This window comes from Bidens hawaiensis, unplaced genomic scaffold (genome assembly GCF_021521415.1).
Source record: "Bidens hawaiensis isolate Kalapana, Puna unplaced genomic scaffold, B.hawaiensis_p1.1 tig00021996_1, whole genome shotgun sequence".
NCBI classification, from domain to species: Eukaryota; Viridiplantae; Streptophyta; class Magnoliopsida; order Asterales; family Asteraceae; genus Bidens; species Bidens hawaiensis.
In genome coordinates this window covers 150172-172058 of record NW_027493405.1, presented here as the reverse complement: position 1 = coordinate 172058, position 21887 = coordinate 150172, and the positions used below count along the sequence as shown (strand labels likewise).

The following is a 21887-nucleotide window of genomic DNA, read 5'->3' as shown; positions in this document are numbered from 1 at the left end:
AAATTTGAATCCTACCACTCTCCTCAAAAGACAAGAGACTTTGTGTTAATCCTAGTTCCATACCCGGGCCAACTCTCGCTGAGAATTTGTTAAGCAATTACCTGTCATGTGTCGGGCATGTCCGCGAGTATTGGGTGTACTTATTGAATATTTTTTATTTTTATATCAATTGTTACAAATTAAAATATAAACATTATTATAAAATAACAATATTATTATAAATTTTATTGGCCAATGGCCAATGAAAAATAAAAATAAAAATTATTCACGTTTATGATCTAGTTATATAGTTTAGATAAACGGATTTGCGGTTTCATGTAATCCGGAGTAGTTTCATACACCGAAAAATTTTAAAACTAATTCATACCTGACCCGATACCCATCAGGCTTCGGATATACGGGTTCGTGTTTCGAGTAAAGCCTACGGGCTCGGGTTTCCAACACATACCCCCTGTTTCGGCTGCTACCAACAAAGAACCCCACCCCTGTCTCCTCTCTCTCACAACGTCCTCTTTCCATAGTCATATTATTTTCAAATTCTACCGATCAATCGCTGCAAAACTCAATTGAAGATTGATGTTAATTTAGGTTAATATGCGTTAGATCTAGATGTATACTTTGTTCATTTAGTATCAAGGAGTCAGACGTCAGTTACTGATTGATCGAATTTAGTGATTTAACTTAGGTTTTAATTTTATATTATATGAGATAGATACTGTGAATGGTTAGGTTTTTGTGTTAGTGTTGTGAAATGAGCTTGGAAAATGAAGGCGATAGCTCGGTTATGGTGGCGGCTGGTTCGGTTATCGAATCCGAAAAGTAATTACTTTATTTTGTGGAGATTTTGTTAGTTAGAATAATCTTTTATTTTGCCAATACTTATTAATATGTATTGTGTGACTCAGGAAGTCAAGAATTTTGTATACTAGAGATTTCCTTCTTTCGTTTAGTGAGTTGGAAGTATGCAAAAGCCTGCGGAGTGGATTCGACCGAACGATTCTGAGGTAGATTTACTAAATATGTTTTGTTACTTTGTGCCAATATATGTGAATTGTTCTGTTATTGTTATTGTTATTGTTATTGTTATTGTTATTGTTATTGTTATTGTAAGGTGTGATTGTGTTAATGTTGGTGTACTGATATTAGGGAATTTGAAGAGAATAGTATACAAGAACGGGCAAGAACGCATGGGAATTTGCCGTTACAAGGTTCTCGTCGTAACAACGATTACAGCTCTTCACCGCCGACTAGGGGTGATTCGAGTAGTTTTTCTCAGTATGGAAGATGGGACGGTCGTGCTTCTGGAAGGAATGATAAAGATGGAGATGCGCAATCTGATGTGGATCCAGGTTGGCTTTTGAGTGTATTATGGTTGATAAATTATTATGCACTTTAGTTTATTGTCAATAAGGTTGATTGATGTGCGTATGCGCTTTGTTTTTCTTCATTTCATTGATTTTATAAAGTGATAAAGTGGCGCGCGTTTCGCACATTTTTGCTTCTTATCAGCTCTATTAGTGTGTTTTGTGAGTGTTATTATTTGTCCAAGGCTTGATGCAAAACTACTATCGAGCCGGGGGTCCCACCGGAAGCAGCCTCTCTATCCCTATGGGGTAGAGGTAAGGCTGTCTACATCTTACCCTCCTCAGACCCTACCATAGCTTTGCTATTGGTGGGATATACTGAGTACGATGATGATGATGATGATTATTATTTGCATTACATGTCTGACAACCAAGAGCGTGCATGTATGCATTTCTGATTCTATACTTGCTATATAGATCCCGGAAGGCGTAATTATGGCAATCAATCTCGCCGACCATGGCAAAACTCAGAGCATGATGGACTTCTTGGTAGTGGTTCTTTTCCAAGACCCACGAGAAGTGCAGGTGGGACCTCTGCTTCAAAGGGCCCCTCGGCCACAAATGAACACTATCATCTCAATAAGAGTACCGGGGCATATCAGCCCCCTCGCCCTTTCAAGGTTTAAGTTGCTGAAAACTAAAAATTTGTATTATTAAAGTTTAAATGCGTAATCTCTCTCTCTCTCTGTGTGTGTGTGTTTGAGATGGCAATGTTGACCTATTTACTTATAAACATATCAAACAAGTTGGAAGTCAGTTGTATTATAATGCACAAAACCTACTAAATTATTTTATTAAAATTGAGATTGTTATAAATATTTATAGGTACTCATATTTATCATTTTGTTTAGGTTGTGCCACATTCTCGACCAAACACACATGACTCGTTTAATGATGAAACATTTGGTTCCATTGAATCTACAAGTGAGGATAGATCAGAAGAGGAAAGAAAGCGAAGAGGTATCATTATCTTTATAAACCTTTTTTTTTTGTTTTTTTCTTTCTATTAGTGATTAATGATCTGCAAGTTGTTGACTTATGCCTTTAATTTACTTTCAGCTTCCTTTGAATTGATGAGGAAGGAACAACAGAAAGTGCTACAAGAAAAGCAGAAAACAAGTGCAAGCAAGGTTAAAAATGATGACTTTACAGATCTTATATTGGAGGAGATTAAGGAAGAAGGGGTTCCAAAGGATGATTCTGGAAAGTCAGATTTATTGTTGCAGCCTTCCAAGCCCCGACCACTGGTGCCACCTGGATTTAACAGCACGGTTCTTGAGAAGAGTTCAACCACAAAATTGATTCCTTCCACCGAAAAAGAGGTAACTTAAGTTATGTATGCATTTGTGCATCATTAACGTGCTCGTTAATTTTGATTAAGTGATTAATAGTACGTGGAGGTGGCCATTTCAACACATTTACTTATGAATGGGTTGATTTGGGTTATGTTTTATTTATCACAGGTCGAACGGGTAAATAAGAAAGGAAAATTGCTAGAACGGAAATAGATCAAATGGGTTGGATGCTTTAAGCAAGAGTTACCAAAAGTGTATTTTTTATGCATAGAACCTCCTACTGTCTTTATATTCAAAATTTAGTTATTGAAAATATTATAATGTTAGTAAATCATACTTTTTAAAAAAATAGGTGTTTCGGGTCAACCCATCCTGATCCAACTCAAAATACCCATTTTGTCGCATCAACCACCCACCCATATCTTTCATGGTTTTTGTGTAACAATCTAATTATATACTCACTCATTTGTCAAACAAATTAAATGAATATTCATTTCTTTTTTGTAAAGGTCAACTCAACTCATTTAAAATAAATTGACCATCTTATGATCTTTATAAGCAACATATATCTTCATGTATTATTCAGCAGAGTACAAAACCCGGATTAGAAGAAATTCTTTTACTTGCTAAGGGTAACCACACTCAAAATGAGACCCTAGATAACAAGGGAAGCATACATTCAGTTGACCATCATCCGAACAGAATCTCTGGTTTTCCAGAACTACATGAAGCTGTAGATGGTGAAGTATTTGAACTTGCAACAAATAAAATCAGCAATTCCAATCAGGAAAATACAACCTCCATCCTCGGGAGACTTTTTGGCAGTGGCCCCACAAATAAAGATGGCGGCCCTACAGGTTTTCCAGAGGTATATGCATATTATGTAAGGTTATATTTTCATTTATTTCTTGAAATAACATTTTTAACTTAGATAATTATTTCTTTTTGGGTTCGTAGCAGAGCATTAAACCAGATGATCCCGCGAGTCCCCGCAATGTTCAATCTTCCAGATTTACTCAGTGGTTTAATGAAGACGGTATGTTAATCTTCACAGTTATCTGCATTTGTTCGGTTAAGTCTTTTTGTCTGGGAAATTTTTTTTAAATGTATTTTTTTTTGTATTTTGCAATTTGCAGAACATGTGGATGGTTTTTCATCTAGCAGATCAAATGACTTGCTTTCACTGATTAGTGGTGGTGAAAAAGCTGACCCTATCACACCCGAATTATAATACAAGGCCTCTGCAGTTACCAAACCTCCCTCAGATCCTAAACAATTGTTCAACAATTTTAGGCATGAATCTGCACCACCTCCGGTTGCTGCAGTTCTTACATGTGAAGACCTTGAACAGACAATAATGTCTGAATATAGTGAAAAAAGTTCAAATTGTCTGCCACCTGTCCCTGATTGGACTGTTTCGGGTCAAGAAAACGCGGATGCTAGACCAGTTGATAGTCAAGCAACTCATCACTTGCTTTCATTGTTACACAAAGGACCCACCATCAATGATGTCCCAAGTCTAAACGTTGGGCCCGTTGTGCCAGTTGAAGCCCATCCTGGTAACAATCAGGTAGTTGCTAATTCCGGTCAGAATCTGTCACTTGAAGCCCTTTTCGGAGCCGCTTTCATGAAAGAGCTGCAATCGGCCCAAGCACCTGTTTCTGTCCCGAGAGCCCCACCCGGTTCAGACAGAATTGATGTTTACAAGCCTCATGATTCATCTCTTTCTAATGTCAATGGAATGGGACCCATCGTGAACCAGCCTGCCAAATTAGATGACCCTGAAAGTTGGCTACAGTTAAATGGTCAACAAGTCAAAGTTGAACCGAATGAAATCCACCTGCCTGAAGAACAGAGCTTGATTATTGCTGGTAATGCTGTAAATACCCATAACTCGAATACAGGGAAAATGTTACCTGCTGATGTGGCGTTTGATATATCCGAGAAACTTGCGGTTCTTAATACTGGGTTTGGAGCTCGTGGGCCCTATGACATGTTGCAGCCTGAGAGACAATTTAACAATAATCAGTATCAGAGACCGGCGTTTCATCCATCTGATAGTAATCCGCATCATATGAACTCCCAGATGAGCTTTCTAGATCAAATTATGCAACTTGAAAACACTAATTTATATAAAACAATGCCAAGAATATGCATGTTCCTGGTCTTCATTACCCTAATGCTACGGTTGCAGGGTTAGATGTCTCTGTTAATCCTAATATTCATCATCAAGTGTTGCCACAAATGACGATGCAAGGCACTTTCCCGCAACCTCAATTGGAAGCATCCAATTTTATGCCAGGTCGTGGATTCAACATTGGCGGACCTGGTTTGCCATTTTCCGGTAATTATTTTATAACTTTAAAAAGCGATTACTGAATATTGAATATTCATATTCAACTTGCAATTTGTCAGTCTCAGTTGCTGATGGTATCAGCCATCCGGAAGCGTATCAGAGGATGGAGATGGAAATGCGGGGCCCAGTGGGATATATGGGCATATGCCTGAACTGGATATGAGTTTTAGATGTACTTGTTTTTGGGTGGGTAGGGGGAAAACATGCTTGTGTCAACCTCACAGGAGTGTCCCCTCTTGTTGGGATTAGGGACACTGGATTTGTAGCAGGCCAGGCAGCATTGAAGGCGGCATCGGGCAAGGTTGCTAAACACGAGAGAGCTTGTTTGGAGAATCAACACGTGTTTATCCCCTTCGCCTTTGACACTTTTGGTTTCTTAGCTCCGGATGCCGTGGACCTTTTGAATAGGGTTCAGAAAGTTGTGTATAGTAACGTATCAGCCATAAGAATCAAAACTTTGTTTTTAGTCGGATTGGGTTTGCTATCCAAAAGGGGGTTGCGGCGCAGCTTGTTACCCGCTTACCTGCCACTTCATTGTAAATCGTTTGGATGTTTCTATGAAATATAAAAGATATAGATAGATGGTGTAAGCATATGAATGTAGTTGTTGTGTCATGTACATGGAGTTATGTTGTGTGCTACCCGGAATCCATTTGTGGCCAACGAGGTTAGCGTGTTTGTTACTGAAACCGAAAGAAAACAGATTTGGAACTTGTTTTCTGGCCATGTTTTTCATGAGTTTTAATTAGATTTTTGGACCAAAGTTTTCTTTTTCTCTGATACAATTTTGCTATTGAGAATGCAACTTCTTGATAATTTATGTGGTGGTGCATATTAACTTGCAGCTTAGTTTTTTGTTACCATTGTTAGGTACAGTGTGATATAACTAAACCAGGCAAAGCTTGCGAGACGGGTCGGGCAACAGGTTAGGCTGGGTTTGGAGACATACCGGTTTTGAGCAAATTAGTTTCGATCAAATGGGCTCCTTAAAAAGAATGTCAGTTTGTTCAGCTCAAAACAGGTTGAAATGAGACGTTTTAGAAGAAAAAAGATAAAAATAGTTGCACCCGTTGTATTTTTTATGGCAGCTAGCGGTGATGAGTAACGATGGCGGCAAAGGCGGTGACGGCATCGATTGTTATTGTCACTGGTGCCAGCAGTGGTGGCATAGTGGTTGTGGCTCTCTTATTTGTTTTCTTAAGGTTCGGTTCTCGGGCATATAAATTTCATGTTTACGAAAATTATAAAAATCACATGGTTTTTGTATTATGTGATTACCAAAATATGGTGATGTATGTTTTAATATAAAACAATAACACAAACTGAGATCATGTGATGAAAAATCAAACAACCTAATCACACTTATTAACATGGATTTCTAAAACCAAACACACTTATGACTTATCTTGAAAGGAGATTATTTTGCTCCTAAAAAACATGATCATGACAGATTACAACACATGCTATTTAGTATTTACAATTCTGCCCTTGGTTCTTGTACTTAATATGTAGCAAAAGCAAATCAACAAAACACCTACACACCTGCCAGTAAAAAACATCACAAACACCATATCCTTGCAACTCGAAATTCACGTTATTATACACGATACCTGGGTCTTACAAAAAAACCCAGAAATATTAGATATTCAAGACCTTAAGACGGGATTGCTTTCCCAGGCAGTGCTTGAAGGCCACTTAACGAACCGCTTGATGTAACCTTTCCAGTATCCACGTCATACGAAGAAAATAATTTCTTCTGTACAAACACAAGATTAAATAAAAGTTGTTAATTAATTCATAAAAATGGGTTTGTAACAATGAATGTTAAAAAAGTACTTACGTAGTCTTCAAACTGCGGGCTTTTCAAATTAGCACAAAGATTTTTCATCAACAAAACCACCTGTTACAACAGCAAATTTTCTCATCTAACAAATTTTAATACGCTTTAAAAAATAATTAAACTAAAAACACAACAAATAGTCGTACCGTTTCAACATCCACCGGATCCATCATCTTTAACTTCTGCAAGTGGTTACTTTCATTAGGGTCAAAGATCCCGCCAATGAATCTGTAGACTTTCGGGAAGTCTGGCATGACTGCACATGACATAAAGCGAAATAAGCAAATATTAACGATATTGTATATCCAAAAGACCATAACTTTCTTTATTTTAAATAATAATAAAAAATTATATTTTAAATTCCTGTTTATTGGATCATAATTCATACCCCGTGCTATCTTTCTCTGTCTTACGTCATGTAAGCTGGTTGTTTCACCAGCCGACCACTTCCCTGGATCACCTTCACTGCTGCTACTGCAACAATTATGTGATCTGACATCCTCTGCAATTCACAAAACGAAAAAACATTAACGCTTAAAATCTTAACTTAATTGTTTTTCATATAAACAAAAGCTAGCAAATGTGAGTGCGGGCCCAAACCTTGTGTTGGCTCATCAGGTGCTGTTATTGTATTACTGTACATCCATGGATTTGTAGCCCACTGATACGGATTGTTCATGATGATATCTTCATGTTTGATTACACCAGTAGCCGACTGTTGAGCTCCAAGTATTATAGGTGCATCTGAGTTTCAGAAACAACAAGTACATATAATATCAACATGGGCTGTTTAAATTCTTTTAAACGAGTAAAAAAATATTAAATAATAATCCAACCGTTCTTAGGGGCTTTGTGAGGGTATGGATGCGATGCTTTCCTCTTTGGCCGTGGAGGTGGGACGTGCTCATTGGTTCCACTTTTTTGAACCTTTAGAAAGTATTTCTGGGCATGGCTGCGTATCTACAAAAATAAAAACAAGAAATTAAAACTTTACTTTCATGTATTTCCGGATAGCAGTCTTGGATCCGACAAAAGCTTCATTTTTTCATATTACCTGCTCTATATAAATCATAGATAGTAAAAAAAACAGATTGGCATTTAATCATATTACCTGGATAGCAGTCTTGGATCCAACAAAAGCTTCAATTTTTTTCCAGTCACGATCAAAGCTGAAAATTATCAAAATATGTAAAAGAAAAGGTCAGTATCTCTCTCACCACTCGGTTTATTTACGAGATTCAAACACATCCTATGTACAAAACCTACATTTAAATCGGCATTTATGGTCTATAGTCTCTTGATGAGTCTACTAAAGAGAATTCACATAACTTAAAATTCCCAAAAAAAACAATGTTTTAATTTTTAAAAATACAACTTATAAAAAATATTACTATTAAATTATTTTAAAAAATTCTCAATTTTTATAAAAGATCAAGTCTTTACATAGTGAATCCAACTATGAATTAATTACCTCACCCTCTTTCATAAGTCATTTAATGCTACTTTTTTCCATGTCACACACTACAAAATATAGTTCAAATCTCATTAAATAACCCACAAAAAATTGTACTTACTAGTTTGCTTACACTCTAATAAATTATAAAAACACAAACCCGATTAACCCGGGTGTATAAATCACCAACAATTACACCCAATTAACACTCACCCACATAAACAAATACACATATACATATATAATACAGAGAGATTAGATTAGATTAGATTAGATGGATACATACAGATGAAGTGCTTCAAGAAACTTATCATGTTCAACGTCAGTCCAATTCTGTCTAGACTTGGTTATCGTATACGGCTTCCGAATCTTCTTACTCGGGTCATCTGTAATCGGATTCGGGTAATTCACGCCGGCGGCAGGATTATTATTGTTATTGGTGGTCACCGGCTGCGGCAGCAGTGGAGGATCAAAACCCATAAGTTATTATGAAGGAATTTGATGATTAATTGAAGAATTGAGCGTGTTTGTGATTAGGGTTTGAGTTGAATTGAATTGAATTGGGTTGGAGTTGAAGAATTGAGAAGGTTCTGAAAGTAAGTAAATGGTGGATTGGATTTGTAGTGAAGAATAGTGGCCGGACACGTGTCAGGCGTTTGGAATAATTAAATAAGACTATTCTGTATTTTGTTTTTGTGAAATATGGATACAGAGTATATTCTTTGAATATAATAATAATAATAATAATAAGTTTAATAAGTTTAGTAGGGATGTGGAGGTCGTGGCACGGTTATTAATCACTAATAATGGTTTATAAAATTATTAATTACACGAGTATGTGTGTATGTACACGCGTCTTTAAGCATCCTAAAAAACTTGAGATAAGGGGTGAATAAAATTCAGGCCCTAAAATTATAAACTCAATTACTTGTATATAAAATGTCAATTTATGACGCGAATTGTGATATTAATATGGGCAGGGCTTGTGTATGATAAAGAGAAAAATAATACGGTGTTTATGCTAACAAAAGTGTTTGTAGCATGTCGATATTAAGATGTGACGAAAATGTCTATCTTTTCTTTTGGTTAAAGGTTCAAGTTTTATTTTATAGTAGACAAATATGTAAATGTAAATGCATGTACATAAAAAATTAAAGGGTAATAAACAAAAAGAGTGATTCATTAAGAGCAAGAGAGATAAATGCATTATATACATCTCTCATTTAAAGGTTTAGAAAAATATGTAATAGGTTAAGCATGAACTATTCAACTAGGGCTCTTCAAAAAGATCGCGGCTCGTGGCTCGCTCGAAACTCGTTCGAAAAAAGCTCGGCTCGAAAAAGCTCGATTCTAAATGAGCTCGACTCGACTCGGCTCGATTTCTAAACGAGTCGAGCTCGAGCCAGGGTCAGCTCGGCTCGTGGCTCGGTCTTGGCTCGACTCGTTAGCTCGGCTCGTTTAGATTATAACCTAAAATTTTTAATATCTATATATAATAATATCATACCAAGAAATAAATCATCATCATCATCATCATCGTACTCAGTATATCCCACCAATAGCAATGCTATGGTAGGGTCTGAGGAGGGTAAGATGTAGACAGCCTTACCTCTATCTCATAGGGATAGAGAGACTGCTTCCGGTGAGACCCCCGGCTCGATAGTAGTTTTGCATCAAGCCTTGGACATAAGGCACATAACACTCAATCATCGGGACACCGGCTGATTGGTGCATGTGCCCTTGTCTTTCGGCTATCAACGCCACCACATGATGCCTGATTAACCTTCCGCCACTTTTAACGTTATTTTCACGAGATTAGTAAAATAACGTCAAAATTAGTGCAATTTTACTTTTGCCCACCCGAGGGTTTACACATATATACATTATATGCGCGCACCGCAAGCAGGGCGTATACCAAGAAATAAATAAATAAAAATTATACATAGATTATGTCACTCGATACCTACAACCTTATAAAAGAATAACGAAAATAAAACAAATAAATTTATAAATTCTCTAGTTTATAAATTTTATATAATATGTATGTTAAAATTATATTTTTTGTATTTTATATATCAAAATTTGTAAAATATAAAATAAAAAAAATATAAAAAAATTAAAGGAGTTCGGCACGACGAGCTCGAGCTCGGTTTTTCAGCTTGATAAAGAAAACGAGCTGAGCTCAAGCCAGCTCGATTAAGTTCGAGCTCGAGCTCGATCACACTCTGGCTCGACTCGACTCGGCTCGTTTACAGCCCTATATTCATCTCTCTCAAAATGAGCATGAACTATTCAACTCTCTCAAAATAGCATGTACTTTCAGCACATAAATGTCATCCACCTGCGTTTGTCACCTATTCATCGGATAGGTAGAACACACGCAACTACCCGAACCCACTGACGAATCACGTGGCAAGAAATGTTTCACCGTTTTCACCCGACTTGACGTCAATAAGCAGGACTTATCTAAGCTCAGATCCATATTTCGAGCCCAATGTGAAACATATGCCACAAAGCAGCGAGATGATCAATATAGCAGCATTCTTATACATGTTAAGAATAACGAGAAACCGGGTCAATAAAGAGCTTTTAGCATGAAAAAGTAGCTGGGAAAGAGCTAGGTCCCCAATGTAGTTTTGAACTCGGCTCAAACACGTTTAAGTTCGACTCTAAAATAACATTCTTTTACAACTCTAAAATAAAATTCTTTTACTCATCAAGTATATAGTTGTATAACTTTACTGAAACTACTTATTAACTATATTGTACAAAACAAAAAAAACCAAGACTGTGCGAAGCTTTCGCACACCATCCGAAAACACCACCCCAAAAACCACTAGATTATTCATTGTGTTTACATAAATGAACTTACATAAAGATATGGGCAAAAACATAAGTTAAGCTGCCAGCCTGCCACAGTGAGATAGATTTACATGAACCAAACATTATTATAAACCAAACCTCATTACCTCACTATCACTTCAACAGTTCAACCCCAAACCTATCTACAAAAACAACTTTTCCAGCAAACCTGCAACCATTTCCATCCGCGTCATCAAACTCACTCCATTTATGGTTTGCTGTAACTAAAACAGGATGTTTAAATCCAGAGTACGTTCCTTTTGGCATTTTTTTTGACATATTGGAAGTGATTAAAAGCTCAAAAGAATCTCCTTCTGAAATTGCGAGTGGTTGCTTGATACGAGCGCATGAGCAAACCGACACCAAGACACACCCCAAGCCCGATCCCGACGCCAACTCTTACACCGGCATTGAACCAGGTAAGCTGACCATCTTCATCATAATACATTTCCTCTGAATTATGGTAATTTGATCTCACTTTCACTTCTGATTCATACTCATACCCTTCTTCTGTATGCTGAAAAAACAACATATATTATTTTAAACAAAAATCAATGTCATTTTCCACTATTTACAAGAATATTTGTTTAATAATTAGCAAAAGGTTTATGCTATAACTAACCACCCTGTCTGATTTCACACCATCAAACAACTGTTCAAAACACACACACACGCTGTGGCCGTTTCGATCAGAAAAGGTTCAAACTTTGAAAGTTATTGGTTTATCATGACCTTTTGAACTCATTCAGACGGTCGTTTTGACATGGTGTCAAACTAATAAAATTGATGGTCAGAACGACCATTTGAACAATATTTCAATATTCACACGGCTGTGTTCTGCTCATTGGGGTCACACTCTGAAAATTAATAGTTAAAAAGACCGTTTGAATATTATAATATTATTCAGATGGTCATTCTGACCGTTGGGTCAAACTTCGAAAATTAATAGTCAGAAAGACTATTTAAAACAGTATTCAGATGGCCATTCTAACCATTGGGGAACTTTGAAAATTAATTATCAGAATGCCCATTTGACGAATATTCAAATGGTCTGTCAGAACGGCCGTTTGAGCATTATTCAAATGGTCATTCTAACCATAGGGCCAAACTTTAAAAATTACAGTAATAGTCAGAAAGACTGTTTGAAACAGTATTCAAACATTCAAACAGTCATTCTGACCAATGGGTCATACTTTGAATGAAAATTAATGATCAGAACGGCCATTTGGCCGATATCCGGATGGTTATTGGTTATTATTTACCGGCAATTTCCGCTGGTGTCCAGCAACCCCATTCCCATTTCCCCTCACTTGTTCCTTATCCCCTTCCTCATCTTCACCCTCCGGGATCGCATCAAGCGTCGTCCCAATCCTCGCCCCTCGCCTCCTCGGACTAACCTGAACCGTCTTCGTCAATATCACCGGCACCGTCGAACAACACCCCGCAATATAAACCTCCATCGACGTCGAAAACCCCCCAAATTTCGACAAATTCGCCGCGTGGAAATCCATACTCCAACCCGTCTTACAATTATTAATATTATTATTATTATTATTATTATTATTATTATTACTATTACTATGTCCATTTTCTAACCCCCCATTACTCCAATTCGATTCGATGATTCTCTCTAACAATCCACATAACACGAGCTCACGCTCATCCGATTCATCATCAACAACTTCAAATTCAATCGCACCAGAAACCCTAATACTATCAGTACTAACATACGTCACTTCCGACGACTCTGTATCCACACGGTCTCTGTTCAACGTCACTAACGCCGTGTTACTTGACGGAACCCTAACGCCGTTAATCTCGAGTGACACACCGATTTCACGGCGCAGGTGACGGAGCGTTAGTTGACCCGGCACGGCGTTAACGGCGCACGGTGTGACCCTGACGTAGAACAAACGGATTTCTAACAAACCGTTGATGTAATTGAAGGGCTTGTATGGTGATATTTTTATTTAGACGTGTCAAAAATTGGGTTCCAATACGTAGAAACATAGATATTACATCAATATAGCAGGTAGGCGGGCAACAAGCTGCGCCGTCACCCCTTTCTGAATTGCAAACCCTAACCTGCTAAAGACATACCCCTGCCCCTTTGGAGTCGACACATTGCTATTGTTGGACCCAGGTTAGAAAACGGATAGCTTCCGGTGCCAAGGAGCCAAATGTATCAAAAGCCAGAGGGACAAAAACATGTTGGTTCTCTTCGCAGGCTTTAGCATGTTTCTCCACCTCTTCGTTTCAGCCATTTTCATTGCTTGCCCAGCTACAAACCCATTATCCCTCAAACCAGCTAAGGGAGATACCCCTGTGAGGTCAACACAAGCGTGTTTTCCCCCGGCCCAACCAAAGACGAGCAAATCTGCCGGTCGTAGAGTGGATCTCCCTTCCGTGGGGTCTGTAAAGAAGTTTACGGGGACTTCCTTTTTAGCTGATATCCCAGCTCGCCTTAAGATGTCCCAAAAAAGTCCCGCACCCAATCATATCGGTATTTGAGAAATTAGTGATTGGATTAATTCAAGGGTTTGTGATTGAATTGAAGGAAAGTTGAAAGCTTTGAAATTGAGGATTTTTATTTATTTATTTTTTTAGGGTGAATTTGAAGGAAGTGTTGAGTCACGCGCCAGTCTACGTGGCGGGAGTGTATGTGACACGTGTATGAGGGATGTACAGGTCAATATTAATTAAGGTTATTAATTTGTGGCCAGGAGATTTTATTTTGTGAGTGAGACTTTTGCACCATAAGTTCTGATTTTTGTATTCTTCTTAAGACTTTTAGAGCAACGTTTTATAATAGGATCGGATCGGAAATTGGATGGGCAATGGATTCATCGGTTCAACTAGTTGAATCAGCTGGATTGGTTGAACAACTTTTGTCTAAAAAATAACGGTTAAGATCGACAAAAACTTTTAAAAAATAATTGATTTTTTTCATAGTAAACCAGTTCAACCGGTCCGGTTTCCCGGTAAGACCGACTAGTTTTATGGTAGCCAGATGAATTGCATAGAACCAGACTAATCAGTGGACCGAATCTCGGTCAGATTGGTCGATCCGGTTTCAACAACATTAGTATATAGTTTTGGTGTAGGTATGGCAATGAAACCCGAACCCGATGGGAAAACTCGAAACCCGACATAAATGGGACGGGTAATACCCGACCCATTAGGGTTTGGGATTAGTTTTAAAATTTTTCGCGGGTTTGGGACGGGTTTGGGATTTCTAAATATACCCAATTACCCGACCCGATTACCCGATAACATAAACCCATTTACCCGATTATATACCCGATGTACCCAATATAGCTTGTCATATTACATATATACTATATTCCTAATATATTATTTGTCAAAACTTGTTTATGTTAATTATTTGAAATATTTTATCTTTATGGTAACCATATTTGTAATCGATTAGTTATATTTTGTCAAAACCCGGCAGGTTTTGAGCCGGGTATACCCGATGGGTATTTTATCAAAACCCGATAGGAAACCCGAAACCCGATGGGAAAACCCGAAACCCGACGGGTAATTACCCAATTCAAACCCGACGGGTTTGGGACGGACTTTAATAACCTGGTATGGGTTTGGGAATACCTAAACCCGACCCAAACCCGACCCATTGCCATCCTGATTTTGGTGATAGCATGCTTAACTGGTTTCCCACCGCTGCGGTGGAGGGGAGGGAGGAGACGACCATCTCAAGGTACATCACGATCTACAGGAAACATTGGTGAGATATAGCTAGGGGTGTTCTTTGGGTTCGTTTTTTGGATTTCGGGTTTTTCGGGTCAGGTTCTTCAGGTTTCAAAGTTTTAAATCTGGACCCGAAACCCAACCCAAATCTCTCACGGGTTTTTCGGGTTCGGTAATTTGGGCTTGGGTTTTTTCGGGTTGAGTTAATCGGGTTTCGAGTATCCTAGAAAAAAACACAAAACCATTTTTTTAAAAAAACTACAATGCTAAAATTAAAATAACATATTCTTCTTTGCTTATAACATAAATAATCAAATAATAAATTAACCTAACTTGATAAAACAATTTAAAAGAAGAGTAAAACTAACTCGAACCATAATTGTATTCAATCGAGCATGTATGATTGTTCGATTATGGTTGTTATTAGTAATAAACAGAAAACATAAATTAATAATAAACAATCGATTCATAATAGTTAGAATCATAGTCACATAAATCACGGTACACTCCGGTACGGGTACGCAGTTCGCTAGGCTAGACGAATTCGGTACGAAGGGGGGTAGGTTCATTTCGGTACGAACCGGTACGGTGTACCATGTAGTTCGGTTAGATGCACCCAAATAAAAAACTAGCTATATATAATTTATATATACATTATAAATTTAATTTAATACTTTTTATGTATAAATATATAAGATTACGGATCAAATGTAAACTAGTGAGAATAGATGAGGTTAATTGTTAGAATACACAAACTAATTTTACATTTTAATTGTTTTTATGTAAAAATTATAAACTTAAGGGACTAAATGTTAAGGATGAAAGAGTAGGTAGTTAATGTTAAATTATATAAACTTTTAAAACCCTAAAATAACATACAGATTACAGTCGCTCTCTTCTTCTTCTTCTTCTTCTTCTTCTTCTTCTTCTTTCTATCCTTCTTACTCTTTCCGACAAGAAAATGAACAATTGGAACTGAATTCGTTCAATTGGAACACTGAATTCATTAGATTAGAACACCTATGTTATTCAATTGGGACACCAAGTTCTTTAGATTGGATCGACGGACTGGCGAATTGGGTACACGAATTGAACAACGATCATAACAATAACGAATTCTGATATGGTACATTTTGTACCTATACGATATTCGCGGCATACTGAGCGATTTATGTGACTATGGTTAGAATGACAACAGTCGAATAGAGCCAGATTCTGATAACTTTAGTGGCTAAGACTTCGGCTATTATACAAAAAAATATATTTAATTTCAAAACAAAAAGTTTAAGTGGGTTTTTCGGGTTGACTAAAATCTTATAATCAAACCCGAGAACCAACCCGAATTACTTCGGTTCGGGTTAGTCTTTTCTCCGGTTCGAGTTCTTCGAGTCGGGTTAGTTCGGGTTCGGGTTGGGTTTCGAGTAAAAGTGACAGCCCTAGCGAGACATGGGAAGGCAACCCGATTGGGAGTCAGAGGATCCATAGTACCTGCAGTCTCCTGGACTTCATTTTCATCATTGGCATCGACTATGTCTCTCATCGGTTCTCCAGCATGCGAGTTCATTCAGTATCGAATTTTGCTAGCCTTTATTCAATCAAGGCAAGTTTAATGGGATCTATTTGTTTTATGAAATGATCAGCGGTATCATTTATCCTATGCCCTGCATTTTGTTCATTTGTATTCACATAAATAAAATAAAAAATCATAAAGCAAAAAAAATGTTTACATTTAATTTTCGGGTACGTGAAGATTTGAGTTGGAAACCACGTACGAATCTGATTTCATCCAGGTGTTAGGGCTTTCGGGCGACGAGATTTCCCCGAACAGAAGATAGTGGGCTTAGGCTATCAAGCGATGTATGTGATCGGCTGATTGCTAGTGTATGAGGTCCTTTAGCTATGAGGTTACCATGTGTTGCCAGACTATATTCGTTTATAAAGAAAAGTTTTTGGTTATAGTTTAAAATGATTTGTTTTTACATCTTTTTGAAAATGTTTTCTTGGGTTTTCAACGTTAACAAGAGTATGCATTATGTTATTATCATAGTTGAGATTTTCTTAGTTATATTTTGAACAAATGTTATAGCATCCACGACGTTAGGCAACAACACAAAGGGGCGGGCGAGGGATGACAAACTTTCCTTGTTGAGTAAAGTTTGTGGAGTGGAGTCCTTGTTTGCACACAAGAGGCGAACGACACTAGGACCCCTCTTCCTCTCTCTCTCTCTCTCTATATATATATATATACTAGCTTTTAGCCCGCGTGTCACGCGGGTTTATTAAGTTTTTGTGTTTAATCATTTTGCAATTATATTTTTCTAATTAATTGTTTTATTTTTTTAACTGAGTATTGTTTTGATTTAATAAGTATATATATTTGTTTGTTATTTTAATTATTAATTATATTTTTCAACGTTTGAGCTTTTTTAATTGAGATTAATAGGCTTATAGCTGGTTGGAATTGAACTTTATAACTGGAGTATGTGGATTGATATGAGCATGTTTATAGTTGGAATTTAAGTTTAGTTTGTGGATTGTTAGTATTTTTGTAAGACTCTCCTTTTGAGCAATTTACTTTTGGATAAACGAATTAATGAATGTAAATGAAAGAACACATTATCGGACTTTCACAAATATAAATGACCGAAAACGACCTAACCGAACTAAACGAATGAGGCCTTGTTCGTCTTCGTTCCTTAAGCTTTTATCGGATAAACGAACGGCTCATAAACACATAACGAAATTTTGTGTTTGTCCATTACAAAAATGAAGTTGTTCCAAACATATACTATTTTAAGATATAAAACAAATTTCTTAGCCAAAACATTTGATATTAGATATAGCCATTCAAAATATTAATCGTGTTTAACTTAAAAAAACGAAATTAAACATAATAATCATCACTATTATAAGAAAAAAAAAGCGTGAACGTTGTAAGTTTTTCAAAGTATAAATGTTTGGATAATCAAGTTGTTTCCCATATCCAAATTTCAGATTTTTTTGCTTCGAGTTAACTTACTTGGAGGTGTGTAACAAAATAACTAACCACGAAAACAGTTTAAATATATAATCAAGAACTGAAAAGGAGTTCTATTACCAATGAATAATAACGTTTAACTAATATGTTTAAAGATCCTTGCTTGACGCTTTTGATTAAGCTACATTTCATATCAAAAGTCAACTTTAACAACCAAAAGTCAAAGTTCTATAGTAAGTCAAACTTATCAATAAATTCCTAGCATTAGTTTTCAGTTTACCTTGTAGACCAAATTATCTTTTTTATTTATTTCATAATTTGAAATTTTACCAAGGCGTTGACTATGAAAGTCAATCTTGACAAACATACCATATTTAAGCATATTTTCCAAAATATCAAAGATATCCGGAAGCATCAGATTTGTCCAATATAACTCATAACATGTCTTTTGGAACTTCTAAAATTTATAGTTCTAACAACCATTTCCGACAACTGTCCATCCGGAAGCATCATATTCAACCTCAAGCTATGATGTACACCTGTTAACTAACATGAAGGCACTAAAATTAAATGTATGGACAATTTCTAAACTTTTGTAACATAAAGTGCAAATTGAATGTTTTATAAGCTTAGCTAATTATTTATTATTTTGCTCACCAAAAGGTCATTGATCGAACAGTTTAGCTTATTAAAGTGTAGTTGGACTCAACAAACAGAATATTCACCTCTTTCAATATTTTGTTGATGCTTCCTACATACCATATACAAATTATTGTATACATTAAAATTTTATGACCAAGAATAAAAAATAACAAAGCAAAACAGTCATAAAAGTCGTACTTGTCCGGTACTTTTCTCTTTTCTTTTCATGGTCTCCGGGTGCATAAATGTAACAACCAAACATCCGTTTTTTCTTATGCGTGATCCTCACATTTTGAAGCAGCCCAAACATACCTAAAAACATCAAACAATTCATTCACTGATAAGTAAAAAAAAAATTGATATTGCATATGAACATTACATATCATAACCAATTACCTGAAATAAGTTTAAACATCATTTTTAAAAGTACTGTCAGCTAGAAGTGTCACGATTTGTCCTCGAATTCAAGCTCCAAAGATTTTGGGTTGGATCTCAAATGCAATATGATATGTTAGTCAGAACTGCAATCTAAGTCGTTAACAACAAAATGTTACATTAAATTTGACCCGTTACAAAAGTCAAGCTGCTTTCAGACCCTACGACACATCACCTTATAGACCCGCCTCGTTACCAACAAAATACAACCTGTAAGCTCGCATACAGGCTGCCTCCTCAAATATATTAAATTATACATATATAATTTGCATTTTAGAAAGGGGAACCTTTGGCCATTTTTTAGTATCTTAATATTTCAATTAGTTTCTTCAATCATACAGAGATTCTAATTAGTGAACTAAACTGTAATTTTAATCAACAATTTACAAAAATTATAATTTATCATCAGCATTCGGTAAAAAAACACGAGGAAAAAAACCCAAATCAACTTTAATGATTATGTACATGTTAACTTAGGTAGCTACCGTTTTATAACAAAGTGGATATAAGAATATGTTGTAGTAAAAATTATCAAAACGCATACCAATTTCTTCACCGGTGTTAAAAAAAATAAGCGAATCCACATATCTTACCATATAGCTCAACCAATTTTGGCTCCGATGATGTTGATTCCACATTACACGGCATATGATGACTTTTCACCAACCCAAACTATCAAAACATAATTAAAACTTTAACCAAAGCATACACACATTAAAAAGGTAAACATACCATATCTATATACTTACTTTTGCATTGTAATTCTAGAAGGGTTTCATGCTTGTAAACTGGTTGTGCTGCCCAAACAAAATATCTAATTGCCTGAAGCAATCTTTTAACCTCAAGCAGCAAAATCCCATCTACAATGTTTTTCTTAAAAATATAACAAAACCTTGAATGATGATTGTTGTGCTTACCATCGTGAGTCCAATTAACTCTACATCTTGAACAATAATATAAATACTACATGAACAGATTTAGGAAACTTTTTTTTACAATAGAATAGGTCCAAACTACCTAAAAGTATAACACCGAATTAAAAAACTTTTGTTCATAGCATCATCTTCCAAATCAATAAAATGCAACATGCGAATTATAAAAAATGTAAAGCAATATATTATGCAATAAGAGAATAAACTTGGGACAAAACAATCAAATTCGATTAATAAACAATCGGCTGCAGCATAATTGATAGTGAATCCCCAAACTCCTTATTTCAGACAATCATAACCCCGATTTGATTATGAACAGACACTCGAAATTGATCAATAAGCAATCCTAACCAAACTTAATAGAAAAATTAAACTTCTAAAGCAACACATACTGTCGTAATCTTAATTACCTAGAAACGGTGGAACACCTTCGATCCGATAGTGGTGAGGTCTGAACACTCAGAGTAGTTGGAATGGTGGTGAAGTAATCTCTGCCAATTGAATCCAGCTACTGCAATCGAAGGAGATTAGAATCCATGGTTATGTGTTCCAGTGAAATTTGATAGCCACGTACGTCCTACGGTTTGAGAGATATTACCTCAAATTCAAAATCACGTAGGGTTTGAGAAACACTACCTGTTTGAGTGATACGGGTTAGGGTTTGAGAGTATGAAGAAGAATAGCTTATGTGATATAACCCGTTTTGAGAGATTCAGATTTCACAACCCACGGATACCCACGAAATTTAACGATTCAATGAGAAGCCTTTATTCAGAAATCAAGCAATATGGTGGCTTTAGATAATGGGGGGTGCAATGTGAGAGCGACACGTAGGATTTTATAGTAGACAATTATATAGATAGTTAGATATATATATATATATATATATATATATAACGCCTGTTAGATATATATATATATATATACTAGCTTTTATCCCCCGTATTTACGGGAGTTGTATTATATTATTTGTTCTAATACTTATTTACTTTTTGCATTTATATTTTTTTTATTGTATGAAAGTTAATAATATACTTATGGCTTGATGATAAATTGTTTGACAAATAAATTAGATTTTATAACCCGATTTAAAAGCTATATGGTTTTAATGAGACCCAAGACCCGTTTATTTCTTTTACTATAAAATTGGTTTTTTAATTATATATAATATTTATGAAAGTTAATAATATACTTATGTTTTGATGAGACCCAAGACCCGTTTATTTTTTTTACTATCAAATTGGTTTTTAATTTAAATAATATATATATATATATATCTTTTTTAAAATAAATAAGATATTAATTTTTAGTATATTCTATTTTATAGGATTTTTACCTCAATAATTTGGTAAGAATAAATTTTAATTTAATGAGATGTTATAACCCGTTTAAGGAATATATGGGTTTGGTAAAACTCATACCCATGAATTCGGGTCAAATGCATGAGAAGCCTCCATTTAAAAATCAAGCAAATCTGGTGACTCCAAAAAAAGGGGGAGCGACCACATCGCGACACTTAGGATTTTTTGGTTTTCGTTTATATATATTATAGATATCACTCACTCATTATATATGTTTTTTAATAAATTTTAATTTTTAATTGATTTGTAGAGGCTTGTTGTTGTGCATAAAATTAGGGGTTTTTGAGAATAGATGGAAATCTAATATGGTGTCAATGTATAGGTTTGAAGAGGTTTGTTATTATAGACGCTCTTAAAACATTTTTTTAGTATATGTTCATTTATATACATTCACTTATATTCTCACGTTACATTTTTTTGTATGTTTGTTCATTTATTCATGCCCTTTTAGGTTTCGTTTATATTCATTCATTTAAGTCCGTTTACATAATCGTGTAACTTATTCACCAGTAGTACTAATTGGTTGTCCTGCTGCGAACACGTTTATTTTCTTAGTGAGCAAAAAGAATCTGTTTGTTTAAGTGTTCATCTTCGTAAAGAATCCGTTTGTTTAAGTGTTCATCTAGTTTGTTCGGTTAAAGTTAAATATCAAACACAAGCAA

At 35.8% G+C, this 21887-nt stretch overlaps 2 protein-coding genes and 1 pseudogene across 2 annotated transcripts; 1 reads left to right on the top strand and 2 right to left on the bottom strand.

Moving 5' to 3' along the window:
- Positions 1-635: 635 nt before the first annotated feature.
- On the top strand, positions 636-4778 carry LOC143564380 (uncharacterized; the record flags this gene model as incomplete). Its single annotated transcript, XM_077051677.1, has 10 exons — positions 636-819; positions 906-1004; positions 1147-1349; positions 1782-1984; positions 2216-2324; positions 2424-2686; positions 3246-3527; positions 3591-3695; positions 3796-3807; positions 3897-4778. Coding segments are annotated over exons 1-10 (2226 nt in total), but the record flags the coding sequence as incomplete, so codon positions are not given.
- A 1471-nt stretch (positions 4779-6249) lies between these two features.
- On the bottom strand, positions 6250-8887 carry LOC143564370 (protein REVEILLE 3-like). The gene is made up of 8 exons (XM_077051669.1): positions 8595-8887; positions 7967-8024; positions 7692-7815; positions 7456-7599; positions 7244-7357; positions 7002-7111; positions 6856-6915; positions 6250-6771 (listed from the first exon to the last, which is right to left on the bottom strand). The coding sequence occupies exons 1-8, from the start codon at positions 8786-8788 to the stop codon at positions 6670-6672; spliced, it is 906 nt and encodes a 301-aa protein (XP_076907784.1). The 5' UTR covers positions 8789-8887; the 3' UTR covers positions 6250-6669.
- A 3488-nt stretch (positions 8888-12375) lies between these two features.
- Positions 12376-13134, bottom strand: LOC143564379 (uncharacterized protein At1g01500 pseudogene; annotated as a pseudogene).
- Between the last annotated feature and the right edge of the window lie 8753 nt (positions 13135-21887).